This window comes from Mus caroli, unplaced genomic scaffold (assembly GCF_978045245.1).
Source record: "Mus caroli unplaced genomic scaffold, Mus_caroli_1 scaffold_10, whole genome shotgun sequence".
NCBI lineage: Eukaryota > Metazoa > Chordata > Mammalia > Rodentia > Muridae > Mus > Mus caroli.
The window spans coordinates 46,304,467-46,319,139 of NW_028227265.1; the positions used below are offsets into that span (position 1 = coordinate 46,304,467).

The following is a 14,673-nucleotide window of genomic DNA, read 5'->3' on the forward strand; positions in this document are numbered from 1 at the left end:
TGGGATCACTGAGGGAATTAGCTAGGAAGTGACACCCATCCTGCCTCCCCTGACATTGCAACATTAACTTGAATAAAAGGTTTCTTGTGGGGCATTGGGCTATGCAAACACAGGCTGGTCTCCAGTCAAGCTGAGGTCTGGACCCCGGAAATGGTGATAATTCACCTACATGACACGGTAGGCGTTCCCTCGTGCTCCTGGAACTCTGGCTCCTGCCTAAGTTATCTCGCAGGACAGCCCCCACAAGAGAAGCATGGCTAGAAGTCACGTAGGCAATGTCCCAAGCGTCTGACCTTCAGGCTAAACTCCTCCCCAGTTACCTAGCAACAATAAAGATCATAAGAGGGGCTGCTTGGCCCCACCTCGCTTTCCTACTCCTCACTCCTACTCCTCTCTCTCCTTTGTTCTCTTACCTCTCACTTCTCTCCTCGATCCTCTCTCTTTGTCCTCTCCTCTCCTCTCCTCTCCTCTCCTCTCCTCTCCTCTCCTCTCCTCTCCTCTCCTCTCCTCTCCTCTCCTCTCCTCTCCTCTCCTCTCCTCTCCTCTCCTCTCCTCTCCTCTCCTCTTTCCCTCTTACTCTCTTTCTCTCTAGCCTTTCCTCTCACTCTCTTCCTACCTTTTCTTCTTCTCCCTGCCTTTCTACAATAAAGCTCTAAAACCATAGACAGTCTCTGCTCATCAAGGTCTGCTGTGCTCACTCTCACCGGTGTGGGAACCTCTTTTCCCTCTTCCCTCTCTCCCATAACCCTGGGGCTACAGGAAGTGGCCCCGGGGCCCCCAGGTTGGGCTTCTCCTTGTTCACCCCCCATCAGGTGGGCCAGAGGCTTGGATGCCCACCTGGGGCTGAGTGGAAAGCGTCTGGCAGCCCTCCCATGCCTGCCTGTCCAGAGCATAGGTGGAACTCTGGCGGGGCATGGGTCCTTCCTCCCTCTTCTTCCCCTGGGCCCCTTTTTAGTTCCCATAGTTTCTCTCAAGGGTCTTGTTTTTCTCCAACTCTGTAGTTTGCAGACCAACCCAGGAGTCTCAAACAGCCTAACCAGTAGCCGTGACACTGACCAAGGTTAAGTTAGACATAGAAATCTCATCTTCCTATACCTACACAAGAATTGCAATGCTGTCTGCCATCAAGGGCTGAGGTGCTCTGATGCCTCAGTGCATCTGAAAGCCACAACGCCTCTCACAGCCCAGGGCTGCAGAAGAGAGTGAAAGTGTAGAATTAAGTATCCTGTACACCAACCTGCACTAGGACCACCCATTTCTGCTTCCACCTCTGCTGCAGCTGTTGTCATACATGGATGGACAGAGAAGCCACCAAAGACCAGCATATGAAGAATAGTTCCTGTTTACCTGATTTCTATGTTGGTGGAGCCAAAGGTTCACAGCAACACCACAGCAGTATGAGGCCCAGGAGGGAACTTGCCAAAGCCAACACATCCTGAGGTGACTAAGCCAGGAACAGGGTACCTGACTGCTTCAGGTCCTCTGTCTGCTGCTCCGCTCTCAGTTTGTAAGAGTGGGAAACCAAACCAAACAACCAAAATCTCACTCGGCTGCTGCTGCTCATCTTCCAATTGTGGGAAAGACAGAGTCAAGATTCACCAGTGATAACATTAGTGACCAAATGAATATCGTGTCTCCAGTTATAAATTGTTATGGATGCGGTAAGATGGCCTCCAGACACCTGTATGAACTGAGTTAGTTTGAACTTTTGATTCCAAAGAACTTCTCTTGCTGTGGGGACAATTCTGTATTCTAGCTGAGCCCCAACTCTTAAATGGAGACATAGACTCCTCGAAAAGACAAACTTTAGATGGAATTAGAAATACTTTATTGAGTATATTTGCTGTGAATTGTGGTCAATAAATAAGATGAAATGGCAATATTTTCTTTGGTAGCTTTCTTTTTTAAAGTGTTTATCGATGTAAAGGGGTTTGGACTAATTTTTCCTTCCCACTAGTTTGAGCTGTAATTAGAATTATTTATACCCAGCTATACACTCCCACCTCTCCCCAAAGACCAGTTAAATACAGTACTTTATATAAGTATTATTTTGTCAGAATATTAGTGGATGCTATGCTCTTCTGTCTTTAAGACAGTAAGAATAAAAACTATGTGTATGTATTAGTTTTCCCTTTAAAAAAAATTTAAAGATGTTTCAAAACTCTCTACTGGAAATGATCTTGTAATGTAAATAAAGTGAACGGAGCTGTTCATTTGATTTCTTTGGTTGGTTTTATTCGTGGTCTCCCAGCATAGAAGCCCAATAATGTTCAGCATCTCTTCCTCCAAGTTGCTTATGTGGTGCAATCCACTGTCTGCCTGGACTTCATCAGCTCTTTTTTCAGCTGTTCAAAGCACACAAACATGATGACGTTCCAGGACCCGAGTCGCAGAAAAGAAGCCACAAACCTAGGAAGTACAGGGCACCGTCCTGTTAGCTGTTTGGAAGTCATAAAGCCGTGGCGATGGGCTGCTAAGTACGTCAATCATAAAATACAAGGAAGGAAGATCAAAGTACCCAGTGCCACCGCTGCTTATCTTTTCTCTGCGGACAATCAGGTTTCCTCTAGGTGTCTCTACTGCTTCAGACCGCCCAACCCCACAGAGCTGAAGCAATGGAGTTGCCAAGCAACACTTCCCTCCTTTGGAGGAGAAAGGAAACTTTTGTTCACTTTACTTCCTAAACAGGAAGCAGAGGGAAGAAGAAAAGTTCTCAGCCAGCAGGGACCACGTCCAGGTGGGGGAACCAGTATTGTTTTTCCCTTGGACGGCTCTTAAGAGACTCTCAGTGTCTGAATATAATTTAGTCAGTTCTGGGTTTAGGGAATTCCACTAAACTCCACAGAACGGCTTTTATACCAACGATTGCTCCAGAACACAAATGTGTTGACCGTTTCTTTGAGTAGATTTTTTAAAAGATAATTTTGTGTGTCTGTGTTTTCCCTGCACGCATGTCTGTGCACCATGTTCATGCCCGGGGCACAGGAAGGCCAGGGGATATCTGATCCTCTGGAACTGTTGTGTGGATGGTTGAAAGACACCATGTGAGTGTGGGAATCAGACCCAGGATATCTGGAAGAACAGCCAGTGCCTTTAATCACTGAGCCTTCTCCACAGCCCTGAGTAGATTATTCTTTAAAAGAAGCCTTCCCTGTGAAAAGTACCTTCCAACTTGCTTTGTTCTTATTGTTTGTTTTGTTTTAGTTTTGAGAGTGGGTCTTGCTATATAACTTAGGGTAGCCCTGTCTCCCCAGTGCTAGTACTACACATGCACTATCATAGTTCTCTTGATCCAGGTGTGTGTGTATGTGTCTGTGTGTGTGCAAAAAGATAGAAATAACATAAAAACTGACGTTTCAACCTTTTTTCACTATATAACTTGATAGCATTTCGTGCATGTACGATGTGTAGTAAGCCCCGAATTGAATGGCATTTTGTTTCCTCAGATTCTTCACTCATTAAACACTAGATCCCCACTGCCCCTGTCAGAGGTTAACTGTTCGTGTTCCTCTGCATAGCCTTCTTTTTGAGACAGGGTTTCTCCTGAGATATGGAGCTCAAATATTAGACCATCTGGCTGGCCAGTGAGTACCAGAGAACCCCATTTTCTGCCTCCCTAGCGCTGGGCTTGCAAGCATATGCCATCATGCCCAGCTTTTACATGGGCTCTGAAACTGAACTCCAGGTCTCACGTACATGCAGCAAGTGCTTTATAGACTGACCCTTCTGGTTTATTTTTTTGAGATAGGGTCTTGCTATGTGGCTCTGGCTGGTCTTGAACTCATGGCAGTCCTTGTGCCCTAGCCTCCCATGTTCTGCGATTACAAGTATGCGCCACCATAACAAACTTAGCCTGTTTAATTTAGTACCATTTGTCAAGCTTAACCCATATTAGAAAATATTTCTGGCAGGAGAGATGGCTCAGTGACTAAGAGCACTGACTGCTCTTCTGAAGGTTCTGAGTTCAAATCCCAACAGCCACATGGTGGCTCACAACCACCTGTAATGAGATCTGATGTCCTCTTCTGGGGTGTCTGAAGATAGTTACAGTGTACTTTAATATAATAAATAAATCTTAAAAAACAAACAAACAAAACAAAACTAAGAACTGTGGTGTCTTTTAAAAAGGAGAAAATATTTCAAAATTTGAAAAACAACATTTAAAAATTAAATTTGCAAAATACCAAATTATTAAGTGGTTGGTAATTTCTAAGTGGTCTGTCCATTTTAAGTTAATTTCTCACAGTGTATATTATTTGTATTAATGTATCATAAGAACAGTTAGAATTTTATATAATGTGCATGATACACTCATATTTTAATTTATAAATTATGGGGGATGGCTTTGCAGTTCAAAAGGTTACAAAGCATTACTATTTCATATTGTAATACTTGTTGAATATATTTTTAAAAACTAGGTCATATTATATTTTATTATGAGAGTGGTTTCCAATAGAATACACCAGCACTTTGTGGGAAAATGTCATCTATTTCCCAATAGTACTTTCAAAGTGAATGTAATCGTTACTCAAAGAACATTTTTTTGTGTTACATTTCCTGTGGTTTTGCTTTAATAGAAAAATTTTAAATTAGGTTGAGGGCATAAGACTCATTGCCTGGCATGTGCAAGGTCCTGGGTTTGAGTCCCCTCAAGTGCTACCAAAAAGAATTAATTAGCTTTTACTTTGTGGCATAATAGAATTGAAAACATTTATGAAAAGGCAAAGATAGAGTTGGAGGCCATTGCAGGGACCAGGCCTGGTAGGCTAAATGCCAGTTGTCTGGCTGAGACAGTGCCGCAGCACACACAGGTGCCTTAAACACAACTTTATAGATACAGAAGGACATATCCTACCCTTTGAAAAAGGCCGTCGGTCCTTCCTTGGTGTACATGGACATCGCACAGCTCGGTACGCTTGGGTACTGTCCTGGCAGAGAGTTGATGAATCTTGTTTTTACCACATCCACTGGAGAGGCCAGGAGTGTGGTGCAAAACCCGGCAACAAGAGCTGACAGTAAATGGCAGGGGACGTCATCTGAAAGTGAGCAACAGCAGAAGACTTTGAGGTGGATGTGGTTGTACTTACCTGTCAGATACTTGTAAACCTATGAGTAACAGGAAGTTAATATGATATATTAATAAGTTAATAACTATATTAACATATAAGAAGAAAGCATATGCTTGTGTAGAGAAACATGGCTGATGATGGTACAGCATCCATGTCTAATGATTACAGATCCATTTACAGATTTATTATTTTAGGCTAAGACTGTTTTCATTGTGCCTTGGACCTGATATAATGCCCGATACACAAGCCCTAACACCATTAGATGAATTCAAGTCATCAAAGGAGAATGTCCGTGTCTGTGAAAGCAGTTTGGATGTGATTTAGACGAAAGTAGTGATTAACTCTGCATGGAAGCTGCTCTTGACTGCCTCCTGATTCTGCAGTCCGAAGAGGAGAATCATAGTAGACGTTCACTTCTTGGTGTTAATGGAGAATATTGTGGCAATATTCTTTTGTATTTTTACACCAAAGCTGAAACAAAAACTTTGTTCCAACATAATTTTAGGCCTTTTTTCTTCCTAAAAGATTACATTTGTTAGGTGTGGTGGGATACACTTTTAACCCAGCACATGGTGATCAGCCTGGTCTATACACCAAGTTCCAGACCATAGGGCTATAATCTCTCTCTCTCTCTCTCTCTCTCTCTCTCTCTCTCTCTCTCTCTCTCTCACACACACACACACACACACACACACCCCATCTCACAAAAGAGAAGTCTACTTCAATTAAGCAATTCAAAGCAGCATGGTTTTAGAACTCGAAACCGAGACTGGAAAGGTGCAGACATGTTTGGTATAAAATGGGAAGTACCTGCCAGTATTTTGTTGTTTACAAGGGCCCCCTTCATGAGGTCATATGTTACCAGCTCTGTACAATTGATGATGACATTTCTCATTAGATTAGGGGTCGTCCCTGCAGAAAAACAAGACAGCATTTAATGAATGAGCTGCTGACTGGGTGTATGTGCCTTTTAAGCACCGTGGCTGTCCACTTGGCAGTTAGCTACCTTTCCAAAGTGTCGACAAGCTTTCTGTGGTGGCTATAACTCTGTAAGCATTGTAGGTCCCCGTGTAGCGGGGTTTGATTCCATGCAGATGGCTCTGGGCTTGCATTCTGACCTTCACGACCTCTGTAGGCTGCCCAATGAACACTGCCACACCTCCAGTCATTAAGCCGGCTGAGATCTTGTTTCCAAGAGAGGCAGGTGCTATCCAGGAAGAATAAAAAGATGGTTAAGAAAAGAAAAACCAAGAGCCTCCCTACCAAGCATCACATACATTTAAAATTTTTGTGGCTAATTTTGTGGTGTGTGTGTGTGTGTGTGTGTGTGTGTGTGTGTGTGTGTGTGTGCGTGTGGTGGGTGGTAGGTGCACACAGGACAAACTCTGCCCATGCTACTTCAGGAACATTATTTTGGGTTTTTGAGATAGGGACTCTTGCTGATGGGCAGCTTGCCTAGAAGACTGGCCTAGCTGGACACCATTCCCTGGTGCTATCACACCTGGATTTCAGGCAGTGGTGAGAGTTCTAGGACTCAGGTCCCTGGGCTTGCGGGGCAGGCGCTTTACTGACAATCTTCTCCCTATCTCTAGTATGTTTACATTGTGTTCTTTCTTCTTCCCTGATGCTCCATCAGATGCTGGTGGGTTTTGGAAGCTGTACCAACTCACAACAGACTAGGAAACTTCAGTTAGCCTAGGTTTTTATTTTTCTCCTCTAAGATGAAGAATCCCAAGGAAAAAGGCAGGGGTGGGGGATGTCTATTAAATAGCAGCTTGGTCCCTTCTGAAATTTAGCTTTGTCTTTTCCTGTGTTTAGCTGTCATTTTAGTATTTCCCAAATGGGAGGAGACACCTGGTCACCAGTGAAGCTAGGTTTCCCCTTATTGATGATGATGTTGATTATTGAACTTAGTGGCCCTAAGGAAAACCCAGTGGGTAACTGCCTTAATGCAAGACATCAAACAATGTTCCAAAGAGACCAAAAACATAAGACAGAGAAGCCTTTGTCTTAAAAATTTGGGGAAAAACAAAGTCTGTTGACGAAGACAGACATCATTTAATAAAACTTCAGTGAATCCTGAAAGTCAATACTCATTCTATAGTGACTATAGTTAAGGTTCAGGAATGTTCACTCATTCAGGCCTTCCTTTGTCTGTCTACTTCTGCCTCCAGTCTACAAAACAGGGAAAGCATCAACATCATGCTCACTGGGTGGAGCTCAGGCTGGTAAAGCTCTCAGCACACAGAGAACACACCAAGCTGGTAGCAGCTTTCTTTCCCACCAAATTTAACCAGTGGTGTGTTTTAAAGTACTCTGATTGGCACCCTGATTCTTCTTCCGTGTATACCACAATCATTTCTGACATGATTTCTTATATACATTTTTTTTACTGCTGTCAATGTAATCCTTTGAAGTATAAATGTGTGTATCACACTTGCTTAACTTGTTTTAACTTAACTGAAGATTGAACCCAAGGCCAAGCGTTCTACCACTGAGTTCTATGCCTAGCTATTTATTTACTTACTTGAGACAGAATCTTTCTAGGTGGCTCAGGCCGGCCTTGAACTCTTGATCTTTGTGTTTCTATCTTCCTAGTTCTAAGATTCCAGGTAGGTGCTAACCACACCTGATGGCCTGCTTAGCCTATTTGCAGTGACTTCGAGATGGGCAGAATGCAAACTCCTTAGCATGAGCTGCAAGGCCCTTTGTAACCAGTTCCTGTTTTTTCTGGACTCACCTGTCCCTTCTCATCAATGTGGCCCTTTTCTGTCTGCTCTGCATGTCAGCTCCTCACTCAGAGTTTGTACCTAGTCTTCACTTGGCTGGAAAGGACTTCCCTCACCACTTTGCTCCTGGCCCTCAAAGTCTCCTACTGCTTTCTCAAGAGTCAATGCAGATATCAACTCTTCACGAGTCTTGAATGATCATGCCTCTTCACTGTGCCCATTCTGTGGTAGCTTGCAACACAGCATATGTCATGGTTGTGTAGTCAGCTGAACTGGAGGCTCCTGTCTAGAGTGGCAACTTTCATTGGCCAACCGAGCACAGGACAGTTCAACAAAGCTTACTAGATCAACTGAAGAAGCAGAATGTAGAATGAGGAACACTCACAGAATATATCTGATTACTGTGGAGCCTGATATAACTGGTGACTGATTAAAGAATTTGCAGAAAGTCACCCAGATGGGCCACTCTAGGTTTATCTGCTCTTGCTAACCTTTAACATCAGACCTTTGCTCTGTGAGGATGTGTTTTACTTAGACACCCACGCAGACTCCGGGAGCGTGGTTGTCTCTTTCTGACTTTGCACAAAGCTCTCTAAGCTTCTCTGGGACTGTGCTGTTTGGGAAAGTCTACATTGAGCGTTGCTTTATAGCCCACCCGCATTGTCCATGAAGAAACACAAACTTTCCTCACTGTCCAGTTGGTTTTCACAGATATAAACAGGTGAAGAACTGGTATGCATATCTCCTTACTTTCTCTCCCCGAAGAGAAGTACTCTTGGACCGAGTCGTAGAGGCCAATCCTGAGTGAGGCAAAGCTGATTTGCCTCTGAATGCCCGCAGGCAGACCGCTGTACAGCTTCGGCAATCCTTCTGTTTTTGCCAGGGTGGTGATGGTCCCTAGGACACCTTTATACCTAATGGTACTGGAAGCCTGGCCTTCACCTTGGATCTGGAAATCAGAAAAGTGTGGGTCACAGAGAAGTGGCTGTCCATTAAGGAAAGGGGCTCCCACCTGACAGGGGGACTAAAAAAAACTGGTGTATACCCTAGGTAAGACTCTTTTTTATAAATTCCCTTTCTCAACACCTCTCTTGCATACTACTCCATATTCTCATCTCTCCCTCTGTCTCTGTCTATCTATCTATCTATCTATCTATCTATCTATCTATCTATCTATCTATCTATCTATCATGTATCCACCTCAGAGGTGGAGCTTGCTACAATGCAGGCTCCAAAGACCTAAACAAGGTACCCAGGAAATCTCCAGAGCCCCTAAAAGCAGGATAGGACAGTACACCCCCCAGCGCGCCCCAAATCAAAGAAAGGTAAAAGCGCCAGGCCTGTACACTCTGAGGGGTTTGAATTATTATTATTTAGCCCCCATCTGCTCAGGACACCATTGCCTTATGAAGGATTTGGCAGAGGCCACTGTTAACCCGCGGCTCTTCAGCCAATCCAAGGGTCCCATTTCCTTCCTAATAGCACCCATTCCCAAGACAGAGTCACCCTGAGGAAGAGTGGTTAAACCGTAGCACACATCACAGGGATGCCCACAGCAGTCCTGCTTGGAGAAGCCTCATCATTGTCACTAACTCTACCTGAAGGCGGACTTTGGCAGTGTCCAGCGGGAAGGTGATGATATCTGCCAGGCAAGCTGAAACTCCGGCTGAGAAGATCTTGACCCCCATGGTGGGTTGCACTTCGGAAGTTGTCGGGCTCACCATCCTGGCTCGGTGGGCAGAGAGGTGTGAGTACAAGACCAAAAGGACTCAGCCCTGAAGACAACAGTGGCACTGTTGCCTGATGCGGGTACGAAACCCGCGACTTCGGACTCCTGGAACAGCCACCTGGGCTAGGTAGTGCCAGTGCAGAGGCGGCGCTGTGGAGCAGCTCAAAGGTGAGCTTCCCTTCCTCTCTCTCGGGCAGGGAGGACCCGTTAAGCCCAGATTGCCTGGCACTTCTGCGCCCTGACCTGGGAGATCTATATAGCCCGATTGCTGGAGGAGGGACTTGGGGAAGTGGCTGAGCCGGCCCAGGTCTCCAAAGAGCTGCTAGTGGGACTTGGCAGGGGCGTGCCTTGGGTGCGCAAGCCTTCCAGCCGCGCGTCACTCCCAAAGTCCTGGCCAGCACCTCTGATTTGGCACCAGTTCCTGATGATGCCCAGAGGACACACAGAGGGGCTTCACACACCCCCTCCCCGTCCCCGCAACGTGGTGCCTTTTGTCACTCTTCAACCGCGGAGCCTCGACCAGGGCGCAGAGCAGGGGCTGGCTCCCTTGAATAAGCGCGATCTGATCTCCTCCTGATTTTGCTGAAAAGTTAGTTCCACAGCTAGAATAGCTGTAGGATGAACGTCCCAGTCCTGGGCCCCCTTCCCATGCATCTACTTAGCTACCGATTCTTCTCCTTTCAATTCTGAATGTCCCTTTCTTTACATTCCTTTTCAAATGTCACCTTCAGATTCGGGTGCCTGGATGGGGTGGGGATGAGGATGTGGGAGCGGGAGGGAATCCTTGCAAAAACTAATAACGCTCTAAACTTTTTCGAGAAAGTGAGTGCATGTGTGGTCACTTTTAGTTGGGAGAGATCAACTAAGCTCATATCATTGCTAGCAAGCCTGTGGATCTCTGCAGGGAATGCCAGCCCTTGCTCCTTTGAATAGTTCTTAGCAGGAGCCCTGGAAGGGAACAGAGGGTTGGTTGGCTGCAGGTGCAACCAAGCCATCTGACCAGCTTCGTGACCCTGAGAAAGTCCTCTAGCTTTGTGACTGTGCCAAATATAGTCCCAGATTTGAACTCCTGCTATCCCTAGTGCCAGTTCAGACATTGTAAGGTGGGTTTGTTGGTGGGGGGAATTTTTTCTTACTTCTATCTTTGAGCAAAGATTTGTATTTGAAAAGCTTTAAAAAATACTACGTAAGAAATGGCGAGAAAGAGAGCAGCTGGAGCCGATGCCTGTTCTCTGCATCCTCCCTGGTTGGCCAGGTTCTGCTACTCAGCGTGGTCCCAGGAGAGTGAAGGAGGTGGGACTCATCTCCGGGAGTGGGGCATGTAAGAGACAACACCGCTGGACACCACATTTAAAGAGGCAAGCGTGCACACTAAGCAAGAACCTAGTCCTGGGAGCTTCCACAATAAAATACACACCTGGAGCTTGAGCCAGAACAGCAGTGATGAGCAGTCAGTGGTGTGTGTAAAGACAATGATATGGAGGGGATCAGAATGCCTGGGGGCTGGGAAACTGAATGGGGGTGGGGAGAAAAGAGGGGCAGGGGCAGGAAGCTGCTAAGACCTATGGATGAAAAGTGTAATAAACAGCCTAGTGGTGGTTACACACACCTTTAATCTCAGCACTCGGGAGGCAGAGGCCAAGGCAGTAAGAGGTCTTCATGAGTTTGAGGCCAGCCTGGTCAACAGAATGAGTTCTAGGACAGCCAGGGCTACCGTGGCTAGAATAAACCCCCAAACAGCAGCAGCAACAACAACAGTATAATAAACGGCAGACTGTGAGCATCCTTTCTGCATGTGGGTTCATCTTATATGTTGTGCAGGGCTTGGTAGATCGTAAACTGTGCTCACATGAATGACACATCTAACCAGATAATAAAGCCTAAGAAAGGGTTACTATGGAGTCAGAGATTATTAGAAAATGACTCTACATTTGAGAAGATGGCCGCAGTCTTGGCAATGTTTCCACTTGATTGTCACAACGCAGTTGGCAGGTAAATACTCTTTATAAGATGAGAACTTTCCGTTTTAGGATTATTAGGAGAAAATGGCGTCGATGTTTTCATTAAAACATCATGCTACTTGCATCGTGCTCCCATAGGAAGCGTCAAGCTACTTGCAGAGAATCAAAGCTGAGAGGTATCGGAGGTGGTTAGTAGGGTAGTGAAGGAAGTGGCAACTTTCTGTGGGAATGAACACAGCCAGATTGAGAAGGAGACAGGAACAAAGCATAAGGAACCAAGCTATGGTCTTAGCGGAATGGCGCTCGGAGCTCTGGGAACCACAGCGATAGTCTAAGAGGAATGGCACTCGGAGCCCTGGGCCACGGCATAAAAAAATCAAATGCCCTTGAGGATGTATGCTTGAGAGGCACCAGGTAGGCGCTTCTGCTGTTCCTCACCAAGGTCCTGACCACCCTGAACCCTTCAGCTACTCAGCTCCACACATCAAGTCATTTCTGTGATGTGAATAGAAAGAATTATCACCCAGCAAAGGCTTTCCTGAACTCCTGAGCCCAAAATGTGGCATATGGCAGAATGAAATTCTCGCTCAAGGAGGCCCCGTGATGTCAACTCAAGGCAGGGAGTGGTTCTAGAGTCTGAGGAAAGGGTTGACCTTGCTGCCCCCAGAGCCTCTGGGAAGTGAAAGAAAGTTTGCCTCATAATGGAGAGAGCAGTAGGGGTGAGGCTGATATCCCCAGAGAGTCTGATTTCTGCTCTTCTGGCAGGAAGAGTGGAAAGGTGACGACTAGTTCAGTGTGGTCAAGGGTGACTGACCCTCTGTGACGCTGTAGAGGAGTGACAGCAAGCTTCACTTACCTAGTGTCCGTGTTCTTCTCTTAAGATGTAGAACGCCATTTACAGGGCACCCGGTCACCATTTGCTCACTCGGCGCTCACAGAATCACCGAACAAATGTGTGCACTCAAACCACAAAAGCATCACAGTGCTTTGCCTCCATCTGCACCCTCCTGTCGTAACTCCTTTTTTTTTTTATATCTATTTATTTTATTTATTTATTTATTTTTATGGTTTTTCGAGACAGGGTTTCTCTGTATAGCTCTGGCTGTCCTGGAACTCACTTCGTAGACCAGGCTGGCCTTGAACTCAGAAATCTGCCTGCCTCTGCCCCCCAAGTGCTGGGATTAAAGGCGTGCGCCACCACACCTGGCTTTTCTATTTTTCTTCCACTGTTTTTGTAAGACCTAGGCTAAGAGAACAATGAGCTGAAGTGAGATTTGAACCACTGCTACAAAAGAGTTACTATTTCTTTAATACTCCGATGCAAATACAGCGTGCAATGCAAGCCCACTGAGTGGAGCACAGACTGCCTAAGATGTATAGAAAGGAGGTGGCTTTGTTGGGGTTTTTTCCTATGCATCTGGTTCTGGTAGCAAGTCCTGTGCGTTAGAGCAGTGTGTGCTCTGGAAACTTCATTTCCTGCTTACCCCTGTCGTAACTTCTTATCTGTCTCCAAGAGGACATGTCAGGGCGTAGTTATACAGATAGAGGTCCAAAATGACAATATTTTAAAAGAAGAAATAAAGACAGTAATCACAGGAGAAGATACATTTAACCACATTAATACAGAAATGTGCAGCTTCCATCTGATAACACCTCTCTCCACCAATCTTACAATTAATATAACACACACTTTAAACTTAGAATGTTAAAGTATCAGCACTGTCAATGACGGCACTATAAATTGGCTTATTTTGAGATGATTTGGCAGTGTGCACGGAACTATGAAGACGTTTTTGTGACATCGCACTTTCCCATGATTTGAAGATGTATAATAATTATTAGGACTCCCAATATATCTTTCACTAAGTTATGTCCAATGTATATTTTTGTTGTTGATTTCTTTATATTTCTAAGGGATTTACAAAGGCCATAAAAGACACTTATAAAACTCTTTAGTAAGTAGGGCCGGAGAGATGATGCAGTGTTGAGGAACACTCACTGCTCGTGGAGAGGCTCTGGTGAGGAGCACGGAGAGGCTCTGGTGAGGAGCACTCACTGTTCATGGAGAGGCTCTGGTGAGGAACACTCACTGTTCATGGAGAGGCTCTGGTGAGGAGCATGGAGAGGCTCTGGTGAGGAGCACTCACTGTTCATGGAGAGGCTCTGGTGAGGAGCACGGAGGGGCTCTGGTGAGGAGCACGGAGAGGCTCTGGTGAGGAGCACTCACTGTTCATGGAGAGGCTCTGGTGAGGAGCACTCACTGTTCATGGAGAGGCTCTGGTGAGGAGCACGGAGAGGCTCTGGTGAGGAGCACTCACTGTTCATGGAGAGGCTCTGGTGAGGAGCACTCACTGTTCATGGAGAGGCTCTGGTGAGGAGCACTCACTGTTCATGGAGAGGCTCTGGTGAGGAGCACTCACTGTTCATGGAGAGGCTCTGGTGAGGATCACTCACTGTTCATGGAGAGGCTCTGGTGAGGAGCACTCACTGTTCATGGAGAGGCTCTGGTGAGGAGCACGGAGGGGCTCTGGTGAGGAGCACTCACTGCTGGAGAGGAGGCTCTGGGTTTGCTTCCCAGTTGGTTAGCTCAAAACCATCCACAATACCAACCTCAGGGGATCCAACGCCCTCGTCTAGCCTCCAGGGGCACCCTCACACATGTGGTATATACATACAGAGGCATACATACCTGTATATGACTAAAAACTTCTTTAGTAGCACTTGATGAAAAAGACAGAAAAGGTGACATAAACAATTTAGGAAAATGAGACTCATAGGGTTTGAGGCCAATGGAGGGGGAAATCAAACAAACAGACAAACAAACACACAAACAAACAACATCTAGAAGAAGACATTTCTGTCCCCAGATCCAGGGTGGGTGAGGGTAGATTCGTTCACATGGAATTGAGGGAAAGGATCAGGGCAGAGGAATGTCACTATAGGTGGGTTGATCACCATTAAGCATGACCGTGGTGTGTTAGGCAGTGGCCCGAGAAGGAACAGAGCTGCTTGGGGCCATGCCTCTTCTATTGCTGTAGGTATCACATTTCAGACAACCTGCTGTAATATGAATTCAGAGTGTGACTTGATTGTCAGAACTCTCCGCATATACATTTGAGCCCGCCCTGTCTGTCTGTGAGAACTTGGGCAATCTCTTCAGGCTTTTTAAGCTTCTCTGTTCTTGT

General features: G+C 45.8%; 1 protein-coding gene across 1 annotated transcript; it reads right to left on the reverse strand.

The window, feature by feature from the left end:
- Positions 1–1,825: 1,825 nt before the first annotated feature.
- On the reverse strand, positions 1,826–9,739 carry Ucp1 (uncoupling protein 1). Its single transcript, XM_021170845.2, has 6 exons — positions 9,397–9,739; positions 8,549–8,747; positions 6,076–6,276; positions 5,880–5,981; positions 4,856–5,036; positions 1,826–2,409 (listed from the first exon to the last, which is right to left on the reverse strand). Exons 1-6 carry the CDS (start codon positions 9,520–9,522, stop codon positions 2,295–2,297), a joined length of 924 nt encoding a protein of 307 aa, XP_021026504.1. The 5' UTR covers positions 9,523–9,739; the 3' UTR covers positions 1,826–2,294.
- Positions 9,740–14,673: the final 4,934 nt, after the last annotated feature.

What these genes read in the sequence shown, in the direction of transcription:
- Ucp1 (XM_021170845.2), bottom strand. Translation starts at nt 9,522, where the DNA reads ATGGTGAGCCCGACAACTTCCGAAGTGCAACCCACCATGGGGGTCAAG. An exon ending in CTGCCAAAGTCCGCCTTCAG is followed by an intron (nt 8,748 to 9,396) that starts GTAGAGTTAGTG and finishes TCTGATTTCCAG; the next exon opens with ATCCAAGGTGAAGGCCAGGC. An exon ending in AAACAACAAAATACTGGCAG is followed by an intron (nt 5,037 to 5,879) that starts GTACTTCCCATT and finishes GCTCACTTTCAG; the next exon opens with ATGACGTCCCCTGCCATTTA.